We start from the raw sequence: 15,209 nt of genomic DNA, 5'->3' as shown, positions 1-15,209 counted from the left end.
AAGAAACATTTAAACTTCATCTGATTGGGTGCGGAAAGTTGAAGAATGATCTAGAATGATTATGAGAAAAATTGAATAAAACATAAAGTATTGTATTTAATGAAAACAATAAATTTAAATATAAAATTTATTAATATATATATATATATAATTAATTAATTTAATTTTGTAAAATTTACATATAGAGTATGATAATATTATAGTTACTTCCGTGTACATCTTTAAAAATATAAATATTTTGTAGGTAATATATATATATATATATATATATATATATATATATATTACACACGAAATAGTAATTCATATGATAATTTTCATTCACACTTTTTTTTTCTTCATATTACATCACTTTTTCACTTAATCTTCACAACAAACTATTTAAAATCCAATTGTATTTTGTGTAGTGTACTTCGTACTTGCTCAGTTTGTCTACTTATTGTTAAGATAATATATATTAATCACAGAAAATGGTAGTTGAGAGATTATTTTATTCCCGATTGAAATAACGTTAAGTGTTTAATAAAGCTGATTTGTTATTCATTGAAATGACTAATAACATTTAATTCGGGGATTATTTTATTATGGACTAAGATAACTTATTACTTATTTAAGAGTTTGTTTTATTGTTAACTCAGAACGTTATGCACTACTTAAAAAATAGTTTATTAGTAACTCACATGTCATGTACATTAATTGTTTATTTAGAAGATAGGATAGAAATTGAAAAGGAATAAGGAGAATTATAGTAGATAATGACATTTTTTTAAACTACGTAAAAGAGTGAAAAAAAAATAGGTTTAATATTTTATTATTATAAATAACTTTCTTTTTATGGTTAAATATGATTTTGGTTGTTCAACTCTTAGAAAAAATTGAAATTAGTTCCTCGTGCAAACTTTGAACTAATTTAGTTATCCAGTTTGTAAAATATGTAGATTTAGTCCTTTAAAACAATTATTTTTTTTAAGTTTATTTCACTTTTCTAACACGTTTCTGAGTTAATATTGAAACGAATATGTGTCAAACGGTGTAAATAAACTAAAATACTATAATGAAATGTGGAAATGTGTTTGAAACGTCAGATAAACTTAATAAAATCTGGTTAAAAAAAATAAATTCACGCATTAATAGAGTTGATGAACTAAATTGGTTCAAGGTTTCCAAAAGAGACTGATTCTAATTTTCACTAAAAATTGAAGAATAAAAACATATTTAACCCTTATTTTTAATACTTTTCTATACATAAAATATCACAATTAATTATAAATGATCTAAAAATACTTATGATCTCCGAGAATTCATATTTATATATTATAATTATGTGTGCAACATAGTTATTATATACACATTTTACAATATTTTACTCTTGTTTTGACTAGACGGAATTTGGAAAACAAGAAAAAATAGAAAAAAAATATTAAAAAAATGAAAAATAAAATATTTAATAAAAATATTTATTTATTATTAATATTTTATTTTTATTTAATAAAAATATTTTAATTATTTATTTTATTATAATAAAAATATATGTAAATTTTGATAAAAGTTACATATTTAGTTACATTAAAAACAAAATTCATTCATCTTCATAAATAATATTGATAATACACTCGTTGATGCTATCGAATTAATTCTATTTTACATTACCAATGTAACTCAGTATTTTCTTGAGAGTATTCAAAAATACTAATTAGGATAGAAGTAACTTAAGTTGTTTCTTAGAAATATAAATCAAATAATAAAAGAAAATGGTGCAAATAAAAATAAATAAAATAAATGTGCTAGAATGTTATACACAAATTAAATGAAAATAAATAAACAAAAATAAATGATAAACTGTCTAAATGCCTATCTATAATAAAAAGGTAGTTATATTCTTCCATGATTTTTATGGCATCACCTATAATGATTAAGGAATCATTCTCATCGCCGTCATTGATGAGATTTTACTTATTTATCCAACACGTTTTCATTAATGATGATGACGACAACTCCTGATCATGTAAGTGATGACATAAAAGTCAAAGAGCATAAAGACATTATTATCCACACGTTTTCGATAAGAATCAGAAAAGTCACTCATTATTTACCTTAACTACAATATCATTTTTATATTAATAAAAAAATCTCACATTCTTTTATATTAATCAAAAAATCTCACATTTTTAACATGCGATAATAAATAAGTAAAATGATAGAATAATATACCAAATGTAAGATCCACTTTTTTCTGCTCCTTATGTTTAAAGGCCTAGCCTTAACTGTTGGGCCTAAGGCCAGTCCATAGGGTGCCCAAAATCCTTTTCCTAACCTAAACCTCTCATCCTGCCCCCATTTCGCAAGACAATCCTTTCTCCTCACACACTCTTCTCTCTTTTCAGCACTGTTAGGGTTTGAGCCAGTTTCCTCTACGGGTCAATCAGAAGCCCCCTTCAAGTAAGTCGAACATCCATTTTCTTCTTTTTTGTCGTGTGTGCGCTTATACAGTACAAGGTTTATCCTTATAACCCTATCTTCGTCCTTGTATGCATTTTTCAGTTCCTTAATCAATTCCTGGAGCTGTAGCGCTCTTTCTTGGGGCACTATTACTTTTTCTAACATTTTTCAGGTAAGGGAAGTTAGGGCTTACTTGTTTATTTCGATTTTCTACTTATCTCGCTTCTGTTTTACGATTGTATGGCTTATGTGCCAGTGTGAACGTATGGAATACCTTGTTATGTTGTTTGGGTTGTATGTATGGTTGATGCAGGGAGAATAGTAGCGAGAACTGATACTCTCGCCCAAGCGAGCCTGTCTCGCCTACGCGAGACTAGCAGAAACATGCCCAGGTTCCTACTCTCGCTCTCGCTCAGGCGGAGAGCTCTCGTTTTGAGAGAGATACTATCTTGCACAGGCGAGAGGGGCTCGCCTAAGCGAGAACTCGTAGGAGCCAGATGCGTGTCGCTGCCGTTGTAGCCCAAGCGAGGAACCTCACCTTTGGGTGAAGGGTGGTCTCGCTCAGGCGAGGAGAGCTCGCCCAAGCGAGAATTCGCGAAATCCTACAGAGCTCTCTGTTGGCAGTCTTGCTTAAGCGATGGCCTGTAGCTTGAGCGAAAGACCTCTTTCGCATGAGCGAGGGTCCATGGCTTGAGTGAGACTGGTGCATGGATTTGCTCTGTGACTGTTCTTCCCTCTGTTTTTGGTTGGTGATCTTTTGTATGATTGGGTTACTCTGTTAAAGCATGAATTGGTTGTGTATTGTTTGTCAGTCATTATATGCTTTGTGGATGTATGTACGCTTGACCTTTAAATTGTATGTTCAATTGCATGATAGAAAAAAAAAAACAATTTTACTCTAGCTTACCTTTTTTGCTTGTTTGTATGTTCTATGTGTGGTTTACCCCTTTTGCGATGATCATCAATTTATTGATGTGAGCAGATGTGAGAACTCCTCGTGGTCATCAGGGTGATGAAAATTCCGCTGGTTAGCTCGACTCGGGTCGGATCCCGCCTTTCCTAGTTATCTTTTAGGGTTGTAGCTCACGTATTGTCTTACTCTTTGAGCATTTATTTTGAATACTGTCAAACTATTCCTCTACCGTGTCAATGACATCGTGGTGTGTTGTAATATTCCCCTTTAAGTACTCTTGGATAACTGTAAGGAGTAACTTTGACACTCCGCAACTTTGCCCTTTTATTATTCATCGTGATGTTTCATTTAATTAAGTTATTTATTAAATGGGACATAAAAAAAAATAAACAAGAGAAATATAATTAAAAACTTAATATGTTAACAAAAAAATAAAAAATGTTAATAAAAATACTCAAATTTTTGAAGATTTTGAAACTTAATTCAATTTTTTAATTACTTCTTCGTTAATAATATAAAACATGTTTTAGGAAAAATATTTAGCCTTTTATACAAGTATTTTACCATTTTAATAAATTTAATTGTTTATTTTTGTTATACACTTTATTAAATATATAATTATTGTGTTCTTAATTACATGATCAAAATACATTTTGGAAATACCCCATAAGGAGCATTCCTGAATACTCTTCTTTCAATATGTGATGTTCTCATTCAACTACCAAGCTATATAAGATATATCAGGTAAAGATATCTCTAATTCTGTCATACATTTATTATTAAAAAATTTATAATATATTTATATATATTTTTAAAATAATTTAATTAATTATTAAATTTGAAAAATATAATAATATTTATTATCACACTTTTACTTACTCACTGATTATTAATTAATAATTGTTACTAAATTTTTATTATAACAATTCTAACGAATTTAACATATGATACATTTTAGTTTTGTTTTTATGTGAGCTAAGGTGAACTACTTTGTACTTTTACATCACTCATTTTATTTGGTTGGTACTTTGCTTTCTTATTTTATTTATCAAATCATAAAAGTAATGAAACTATTCAACAAAAAGATATTTATGAAACTTAATAATACTTCAAAAAATTACGTTAACTGTTATATAAACTAATATTTAACATACAATTAATCTTACAAATCCTAAAATTTTATTTCTACAACATTCTCGAGCCAAATTATGAAATTAAGTTACAAATTTCTAAATATACATTCTGAAATTATTTGTCAGAAAGAATACTTTTATAAAAAAGGTGCCAATAAAATTCTTCAGCCGTGTGCGTTTGGCCGAAAAGCTGTCGTGCCTCCTTCAATCAATTTATTGAAAAAACATCCAAAATTGAAACCACTATTTAGTCAGGCAAATAAAAACAAAAAATGAGACAGTTCTACGTTATTCTTCGATTCAGATTTCTGTTCCCAACTTTGATTTTGATGCTTTCTAAAATTTGGTCAAACCAAGCAAAAATCCATTACCGTTTGCTAACGACTTTACATTACAATCTTTATTATTATTTTTTCCTTCTTCGCCAAGTAACTAAGCCACACATTTTGACTTTTTAAGAATGGCTTTCTGCAGTCTTTTAAACATCAGTACACCCCTTTTAATTCCTTTCTCAATCCTCTATCAAGTACCAAAAACTCCATAAATTTTCAAGCAATTTGCCACTGAGAAGAAAAACTACATTTATGAATATAATAACTTTTTGACGGTTAAACAGGACAAAATGAGCTGACTTACCATACTAAACCAATTATATTTCATAAGTTCAATTTTTTATCCGAGCATGGAAAGATCCGTCCTTCCACTCCATTAACAATTAAAGACTTTCATTTTGTGCATGCAGTCAAAGACTTTTGAATTTGAGTTGGCTAATTCAAGTATACAAGGTCAAAAAATTCTAAACCATGGAAACAGATGCGAGAAACAATTTGGATGTACGCATTAAACCCAAACTGAACAATCTCTTGAGTTGATTTTCCAGAGTTTATCAAACTACTTCAAAGAAGTCCCGTGTCCGTAGCCAATGAGCATAGATAAAGGAGCATTTGAAGTCGGCAAATTGCAGCCACCATGGTAAAGGTATATTTATTTCAACCAGTAACTGTAACTAGCTAGAAGAAAAAGAATCACCTATATCCCAGAATATGAGTATATCATCCTAGAAGCAAATTAAAAACTCTAAAAAAGTGATGCTCTACTTCTTACTCTGTGGTTTCACTCGCCCCCTCAATGTAAGTTTGGTTAGTATTACGAGCATTGTGTTTCTTCAAGTATTCTATTCACTTCGTGTAATAGCTAATAGAATTCATATGAACAATCATTGCGTTCATGCTACTGGCTGTCCCCTTGCTCTTCTTTCCCCTGGCCCTTGTTTCCCCTTGTTTGCTTTAGAGCTTGCAGGTGTTTTCTGAAAAACAAATTCAGCAAGGTAGGTTAGAATATTCATTACCAAAATAAGATAAGACACGAAAACTATCTAGTTCATACTGTAAAAAGGCATACGCAGTTTCGAAGCCAAGTTAGATTTTATCACTGTAAATGATATCTTACTTTCGCACTTCATTAGCCTGAAAAACAGGCTTGCTCTTGCTCTTAATAATAACAATACAGACAATATTTCATACACATAATTACAAAGAAGACAACGGAATCAACGGGACGAATTTTTGAATCAACTTTATCTTTCTTTCCAAAGGAGGGTGTTTTAAGTATAAAATCTCATTCAATGCCACTGGAAAGTGACTGCCTTCGAATAAATTTAATCATACATTCAAACAACTCATCATTTAACAATGTTGTTAAACTAATTCCAGCACTACCGCTATTCACTTTGAGCTAAATTCACTTCCAGGGTTTCCATAATAATACACAAGTAGGAATTACATTCATATCCTCATTGACCGACCCCCAACAATTCAGTGAGGAGAGAACCAGCAAAAATATGCACATTAACGAAGGACTAGGAGAAAGTAATGCCGATGAGGACCATTATCATTTCCATTTTCTACAGAACTTTGTCTGTCCAGCCTTTTGACACCTTAATTGAAGAAAATTACAGTCATTCATAATGATCTCTTTCTACAACTTACTTACAGTTGGTTTATAATAGTTCAAAGATAATTAGTATGAACCAAGTCAATACTTTACAATTTCAAAGCGTTTAGAAAACATAATGCAAGATGTCGTCTTGGTGTAATTAGCACAATGAGTATTATTAATTTCATTCGCAACAAGATCATTATGTTCAATGTTTTTAACCTCCTAGACAAACAAATCTGCCACCACAAACATTCTTTAAACTTGGGAAGAACATATCACAAAGAGGACAGGACAGATGTACCTTGGCTCTGAAAGATCTGATGATGGAAACTAGCAATTTGTCACCTGCTATATTTCTCACTCTCTGTATCATCTCATGTCGAGAAATTTTCAATTCCTGCAAAGCAGAAAAAGGCTCACTTAATATATGTATCGATTACACAAATTAGAGTGCAATGGCTAACTCTGGATTATAGCAAGATAGCAGTACGCGGGATGAATGCCATTTTAAACATTATAATACCAACTAAAATACTTTACACATAATTATAAACTCCGTAACAGATCACACAAAAAAAATCAAAATTAAGGAAATTCATGATAATTAGTAAGTCACAGTTCATGCAAAACACAGTCACCATCAATCTCTCAGAATAACATAGCAATGAAGTAAAAAAAGGTAAGATGACAGGTGAAATTAATAGAAAAACGAAAATTTGGCGTGAAGTGAAAGGAGTAGGAAGAAGAAAGTTCGAAACTAGGATAAAAATAGTCCTATAATGTGTGAAGGTCTAGATGTCAAACAGAGGCACATATGTTTTTTTTTTTAAAGAATATTTTACCTAAATAAACCCAGAAAAATATCTTTAAAGGGTAATGGATTTTTAAGCCTACATCAAGATAGCATTGCTATGGCGCGCCAAAAGCCACTAGTTTTGGTGGTGATTGCAACAGTTGTGGTTTGTATTGAAAAGTGCTATGTTATTAGAATCCTAAAACGATCGATGGCCACTTCACTCAACTATCCTGCTATACAGCTGCTACAGTGTGCCGTTGGCTAATATGCTCAATTTATAACCATTTCAGGAGAAAAAACTAGCCACGGTCTCAAACTCTAAAAGCACTTACTGTATAATCTTTGCGTATCTTGACAATGATGGCAACTTGATCCGCAGGCAAAATCCTCGAAAGCACCGAAACCAAAGCTGGGAATGGCATCCATGGCGAAGAGGGCCTTAAAGGTTCCCCAATATTCACATTCCCTACAAAATCAAGCACACGCAGAGTCTCAGAACAACATCAGGAATCAGTCACAAAACTGACAAAGGCAAGCACCACCATAAGAACTCCCAAACACCAAACCTTTCAAGGAAGGAAGCGTGAAACTCAAAACATATTCGGGCAAAACATGAGTGTTGATCCGGTTACACCAAATAACATACTCCTTGGGAGCCAAAAGATCGTCCACCCCAGAATCGTACTCTTCAGAACTCGAACGGCGTTGATTCGAGCCATGTGGTACCACCTCCGTCTTCCCCAAGATAACGCTACACAGCAACAAGTACCTCACGCCGTCACTGTCTACACCGGATCTCTTCACACTGCATTCCGCACATGCCAAAAACATAGCAAAATTCAGAAAACTTTCAAATTCACAAACCAATATTGGAACACACAACAATGAAATTAAATGGAAAAAAAAAATATTAATGAAACAGTGAAATGACGCGTGCCTTTGGAGTGGGCAATCCAGCGGAGAGAGACGCAGGCCGTTACAGTGCGCGTGGCCGAAACCATGTTGGGCGATATCAGCTATCTCTTCCTTACCGGACGCACCATACCAAGCGAACCTCACGTTAGCATGACCGCCGTGCAATTCCGCCACCGCACGAGCAGAAATCTGAAAGCACTGAGCACGCGCACGCGCCAAGACGGAGGAATGCGCGTTCTTGGCAATCGTCAACACCTCGGGCCTCAACCCGTTAAGGGCCAAGCTCCGGACGAATCTAGTCCGGACGTGACGGCCGTCTTCCGCCGCCGGCACAAAGGCTCCCGAAAACGTCCCCTCGTCACCGGAAACCCCGCTCTCGCAATCAGAAACCACTGATTCTTCATCCGAAACATAAGTACGCGTGTCCGATGAATGGTGAATTGGTCGGTCCATAATGCAGAGAGAAGAGAGGGGGAATTGAAATTGGGAAGAGGGGAAGAAGTGCGATAAAAGAATGGAAGAATTTGGGGAAATTAAAAGAGTTGGTGGCAGAATCTGTAGATCATGTTTATAGATACAGAAAACTTGGGGTTGAAGAAAAGAGGAACACGAGTGTTGTGTGTTTGAGATTTTGTGAGGGTAACGGTAACCGGCAGAGGAAGAAAAGAGAGGTTAGGGCGAAGGCGGTGGAAGAACATGGCTAATACCACATCAAATTTTTTAAGAACCGACCTTCGCATTCATCATGTAACCCCTCTTTGATTTTTATTTCGCTTTCTTTACCTATACGTGCATCCTTGGGCGTTAAGGCACTGGTCAAACTTTGCATCTATTTATATTTTTTATTATTTCTTAATTCATTATATAATTTGTCAAACCTATTATTTTATTTCCATGCTGATGATGCCGCGTGTCACCGCTTTCCCCTTTTAGAGCGATTATGCATCATTAACATTTTTTATGTTTTCTTAATTATCCCTTCAAGTTTACTAAAAAAAAATATGAATTTTGATAGATTTTTTCTTTTTCAATCAAAACGTTGCCAATACTTCTTATTTTTATAGTTTTCTTCAATGTTTTCAATTTATTTTATTTTAATTCGCTATCGCTTTCATAATGTGTAAACTAGATAGTTGCTGAGGTTTATTTTCTTAAGAGTGATTGGATGGAGAGAATGCTTAGTTTAGATGGTTTAGGAAATTATCTACGGTTTAATAAAAATGCATTCCTTGATCCCACCTCAGAATACTGAAAAAGACCCTATTTCTAAGGCAACCACAAAATACCAAACTTTAATTTAAGTATAGCTACTATTCAACCCAATCATTGTCTTTCTTGTCTTAATTTTTTTTTTCAACTTTGATGTATTGTGTTGAGTGGTCATGAAAAGGGTATTGGGCCGGAAAAATTTTGGATCGTTTTGGTTGACGTATTTAAAAGTCTGGTTAAGGAGGAAAAATCAATATTAAAATCTATCTATTGAAAAAATCATAATCTCCTTGGAATTTGACTTGTATCATTGCACAGCTTTGGCACAAGCAAAAAACAGTATTAATGAACTTATCTGGGTTATTGATCCTTTTTTCCTTTTATTTTATTTTTTATGAGAATATCTTTATTTCAGCCACTATTATTGTACTTCCTCTCTCTTCTTTACAATAAATTATGTTTTTTGAAAAGAAAAAAAAAAGAGACTTTGCCTATTGAATTTAATTAGGTAGAGGGTGTATAACTTATAGTGCAAGGTTTGTGACATTTATACTAAATAACTGAATAAGGAATCTATTCTAATGTGTTAGAAAAAGGAACTCCATTGTTTGCTCCTTTCTAGACTTTCGTTTTCTAAACATCGTATTTGGTAAATTGCTTAATGTGATCGAAGAGTATATATGCCTTTTCTATCTAAAATTTATAATGGCATCTTATTCACCTATTTTTATTTTTATTTTTTCCTAAGCATAAAGGGATTAGCACTAAAGAAAGTGAGGAAGAAAAAGTTTATGGGTTGTCATATTATGATCCAAAGTGAAGGTAGAGTATTCATCACGTGAAGGTTGATCATTAAGAAATGTACATGAGTAGGGTGAAGCTGAAGCTGAAGCTGAATTTCAACAACTTAACGTTTATTTCGTTGAATTCTACTTCTCTATTAAAGATTCAACACGTAAGCTTTGAAAACAAAAACGTATCTAGATATCAAAATTTTCATCTCCATTACCCTATTCTTATGTTGAATTATTGGGATTTGAAAGGAACTAAGTTATGTGATCGTGTTTTGTATTCGATAAACTTCGTTTTAGTTCCATTACTTGTTTAAGGAATTTCTATTGAAACATGTAAAGCAGTTTGAGTGTGAACTTGGGTTTGATGTAGTTGGCCCAATTATGTTTTAATACGGACCCAAAACTAGAAGGTCGTTGTTTTTGTTGAGTACTCATAACAACTTTGACCAAAAATAGATCAACCCATTTTACTTGCACGCCACCGTTGTTTTCTCACTCTTGCTTCGCTTGGACCAATAATAAAAATAGCCCACACCAAGTAGAGCTTTTATATTGAATTCTAAATTTTAACTAATATATATATATATATATATAATATGTTTATTAAAAAAATATCTTTATAATATTTTTGTTCCTATACTTATAAAGTTAAAAATAATTTCATGATTTTTTTTATGAAACCAAAAATTAACTAAGTTATAAATGAATTAAGAAGTTTAAGATTTTAATCAGAATCAATTAAATAAATGAGTCAAAATTGAGTTATAAATTCTTTTACATATTATGTTCAAGTTTCAATAGTTGAGTTTGACTTAACACGTATGTTCATTTTCATGGATAATATTATTCTTTTTTTTTTAATTATGTTGTAATATTTATATTTTTTCCAGTAATGCAACACAACCAATATATTTTGAACACTAAATTTAATATGAAAAATAAATTTAAATTGATGAAAGAAAGTGAAAAAAAAAAGTTTTATTTCTGAAAATGCATTTTGTTTCCTATAGCTTCCTCTTAATAAAACACACACCATTGTTTGGTTCCACTTAACACGAATAAACCGATCGTGAGCAAAATGAAAATATTCCTCATGTTGTCCTTCCTTTGTTTGAGAGAATGCATTACATAGTGAAATTAAGTATACATGTACAAAGGTTGTTCCTATGTGAATAAAGCGATGAAAACGAAAAGAAAAACTAAGAAAAATCCGTGTGAGGGGTAATAATTATTTGGTTAAATTACTCTTTTGATTATTGTATTTGTTTAGTAGTGTCAAATTGGTCCTTCAGTCTTTCTTTGTCTCAATTCGGTACTTGTTTTTTTTTAAAAGTGATTTAATTTGTTTATTGCCATCAATTTTGACCAAACGGTATCAAAGTCAACGTCACATGTCAATTCCTATTTTTTTTTTTAATTTTTTACTTGCGTCATTTCACATTTGGGTCACGTGTCAAAATGATTCAATTTGGTTCCTATATTTATTTTCAGTTTCAATTTAGTTCCAATTTTTTATAAAAATGAAGTAATATTATCTTCCTTAAATTGAGACTCAATTTACTTTTTGTATATCTTATGATGATCTTCTTACTAAAATTGACATTTTTATTTAATATTTGTAGAATTATTTTTAAACAAACTTTTTTGTTTTTAGTTTTATTATTAAACAAAGTTAAACCCCAAACCTAATTTCAATAATCAACCATTTTGTCATCATATATAAAAGCATCAAGTGTATCATATCATACAAGCTTAGTGAAGATTAGAAATCAAATAATTTGTCATACATAAGTTTAAGAACTAAATTTCAAGTTCAAAACAAAACCAAAGTTTAAAGTTTTGTATAGAATTTAAAATTTAATTTAAAAATATTTCTATAAATATTTAATAAAAACATTAATTTTAGCAAGAATATCATCATAAGATTTATACAAAAAGTAAATTGAGTCTCAATTTAAAGAGGAACAATATTGCTTCATTTTTACAAGGACTATAACTAAATTGAAACTAAAAACAAATATAGGGACCAAATTGAATCATTTTGACACGTGGTACAACTGTGAGGTGACACGTGTAAAAATTTAAAAAAGTTTTAAAAAAATAAAAAAATTCAAAAAAACCAAAAATTGACACGTGACGTTGACTTTAACACCGTTTGATCAAATTAACAGTAAGGACCAAATTGAATCATAGACCAAATTGAGACAGAAAAAAGCTTGAGGGCCAAATTGACACTACTTGACATATACAAGGACCAAAAGATTAATTTAACCTAATTATTTTTACCACATGAAATGGAATATTTTTACACATTTTCCATTTTATTTTCCATACAATTTGGTAGGATCGAGCTCTTACCAGTAGACCAAAAGTTATAGTCTCTATGAAGAAAGCGATGAAAATGAAAAGAAAAAACTAAAAAAAATCCGTTTAAGGAGTAATTATTATTTTTACCACATGAAATGTAATTTTTTTACACATTTTTCATTTGATTCTATACAAGTTGATAGGATGGAGCATTACCACTAAATCAAAAGTTATAGTCAAGTCATCACACAACTCTTTTTATTTAAGAGTGTAACCGTTCAAGTCCATAATTTGATTATGACTCAGTCTACTTGGACCTATGTCACGAGACAATTATGTCACCTGCAACAATTTCCCTCTCAACAATTGTCTTGTCTCACTAGAAATCTCATTTTTAGATTCGGAACAATCAGAAGAAATTGTTGGTTTTAACTCTTCCATTTAACCCTTACAAAAATTACAAGATTTGTTTGGTGAAAAAAAAAATAAAAAGAGATAAAAAGAAATTATAGGTTCAATTCTCTGACAAACCTAACAATTAAACATTTCTTCATAAAAAAAAAAAAAGGTTTTTTCTTTTTGTTTTTGCCCATCATTACTAAAGAGTTCCATGTTAATTTTTTATTTCCTTTCTTTTACTTTCCTTCCGTTTATCCATTTTGGGTTGCATTGCACCTGACATCCGAAGACGATGAGAAACGCGGGAAACTATTTGATGCAAAAATAGTGTGTGTGAATGAACCTTGTAAAAAGGTGGGTCCTTAAAGCTTAAATATGTCAGCAAAATAACAGATACAAAACAGTAATCATTATCCATGGTTGGGTGAGGTACCTCTATGGCTACCTACAAACACATGAAAGAGGGGACAAAACGAAACCAAAATGACTCAGAAAATAAAATATAGTCCTCTGCTGGTTAAAGATCCTCTCAGTCCCATAGATTCCTCCATCTACCTAAAACAACTCACTATTTTATCTCACACTACATTATCTTTTCTTTTCTTTACTCATTCCACTGCGCCGCAGATCTCCCTTCGCACTTCCCACTGTCGCGCATGCGCACATCATATCACAAAAAATAACCTACATTCATCAAATCTACTAACCCAGATCTTTATCTGCATAATTTCAATTTCACATTTTTAAGACTAGTTCAAACTCAAAATAATGTTTCAAATAATTGGGTGCTAGGGCTTTTCCGATTGGGTTTTGTTTGCATTTGCATGTGCTATAGCTCTTCGATTCTGAAGGAAAACTTTGGATGCATTGAAAAGAAGGTTGATGGTGGTGGGGGCTAACCCTTTGGATTAATTTGACCCACACAATTCCAAATTGACTGCACCCATTACGAGGGATCAGTGTTCCAATTTTTGACCAAAATCTTGCTGCGGACCACACATAGCTTATTAGCCTATTCCAAGCTTAATCATCGTCGTCATAATGATGTACAGAATCAAACTTCACACTTGTTATTCCTACAAACTTCTCGTAAAGTTTTAAGTGTTTGAAAAAAAAAAATCAAAGTACTTGTATCATTATCAGTGAGAAAATTATGGGGATGGGGTTTGTTCACATATCATTGGTCTATGTCTGTTAAAAGAAGACAAAAGAAATCATTACCAGCGAATTACTGTAAACAAGGCTATGATAGAGCAAATCATAATACAAACACTGCCTCACTGAACATTGTTTCGAAATTTAGACTATGATTGAAAAGGAGGTATATGTTTTACATGCTTTAGTAATTACTATGTATACCCTATTGTTAACAGAAAAGAATCAAATATTATAAGATAAAGAGGAGTATCAAATAGGAAAAAAAGAATACAGAATTTTGGAAGAAAAAAACAACCCTAAAAAATTTGAGCTTTAAATATTTTTTAGAAGAACTTCAGCTTTTAAATTGAGGAGGGATCGAGTTGGCCTTTCAGAAATGTCATCTTTTTTCAGTAAAAGAAGGAAAGTAAAAAAGAAGAATAAGAAGAAATAAAGCAAAATATAATTGCATCATAAAGATATAGGTAGCTTGAGATTGAAGGCTCTTGGCAGTTTTTAAAGTTTTCCCATATTTGAAAAGTAGGATTAGTGTGTGTTTGGTTCTGTGTGATTGATTTGAATTGATTTTTAAAAATAGAATCGGTATGTATTTGATTTCTAAAATCAATTAAAAGGTAAAAAATCAAGATGAATGAGAAACAACTAATTCTTATTTTTGTATTGGAAAATTTATTCAACTGGAGTCAATTCTCTAACATTGAACCAAACACATCCTTAATCATGTGTGCATCTGGTAGAAAGCCAAAGTATCTCTAATACTTAGTTATAATTTTTAATTAAAACACAAGTCTTATAAAAACATATTGATATCACATGATAAAATTTTGAATTTAATAATCGAATTTTAAGAATAAAACATATCTAACTCTATAATTAGATTACTTTTTTAAGTGACACAAAATTAAAATACAAATATATATAGCTATAAACATTACCTGGGGACATGTCATTCTAAAACTCATTGCATTCTAAAACGTTTTTTTTTTTTTTAATTTCTGATTAAATCATGTACGTACAGGGACCTTTCCCACCTTTACCTGGGGACATGTCATGATCGACTGAAATATTTTCCATTACAAAAGAGGAAAACAAAAACACTTTTTCTTTCTGATAAGTCCAGAGAATACTTATACAAATTTTGTCTCTTTAACTGCTTTAACTGTTGGCGAGAATATGATATTACTATATATATATTGGGTGTTGGGTAA

At 31.5% G+C, this 15,209-nt stretch overlaps 1 protein-coding gene and 1 long non-coding RNA gene across 2 annotated transcripts; one reads left to right on the top strand and one right to left on the bottom strand.

The window, feature by feature from the left end:
- Positions 1 to 2,300: 2,300 nt before the first annotated feature.
- LOC114175655 (uncharacterized) lies at positions 2,301 to 3,657 on the top strand. The gene is made up of 3 exons (XR_003602873.2): positions 2,301 to 2,439; positions 2,542 to 2,611; positions 3,422 to 3,657. It is a non-coding gene; the product is annotated as an uncharacterized LOC114175655 (long non-coding RNA).
- Positions 3,658 to 5,299: 1,642 nt separating this feature from the next.
- On the bottom strand, positions 5,300 to 8,934 carry LOC114179004 (putative inactive poly [ADP-ribose] polymerase SRO5). The gene is made up of 5 exons (XM_028065186.2): positions 8,157 to 8,934; positions 7,786 to 8,024; positions 7,552 to 7,685; positions 6,725 to 6,820; positions 5,300 to 5,791 (listed from the first exon to the last, which is right to left on the bottom strand). Exons 1-5 carry the CDS (start codon positions 8,585 to 8,587, stop codon positions 5,711 to 5,713), a joined length of 981 nt encoding a protein of 326 aa, XP_027920987.1. The 5' UTR covers positions 8,588 to 8,934; the 3' UTR covers positions 5,300 to 5,710.
- Between the last annotated feature and the right edge of the window lie 6,275 nt (positions 8,935 to 15,209).

The sequence above is a fragment of the Vigna unguiculata genome, chromosome 3 (assembly GCF_037176805.1).
Source record: "Vigna unguiculata cultivar grain cowpea cultivar isolate G323 ecotype 2 chromosome 3, ASM3717680v1, whole genome shotgun sequence".
Taxonomy (NCBI): domain Eukaryota; kingdom Viridiplantae; phylum Streptophyta; class Magnoliopsida; order Fabales; family Fabaceae; genus Vigna; species Vigna unguiculata.
The sequence above is the reverse complement of the archived record's forward strand: the minus strand, read 5'-3'. Positions and strand labels throughout refer to the sequence as shown.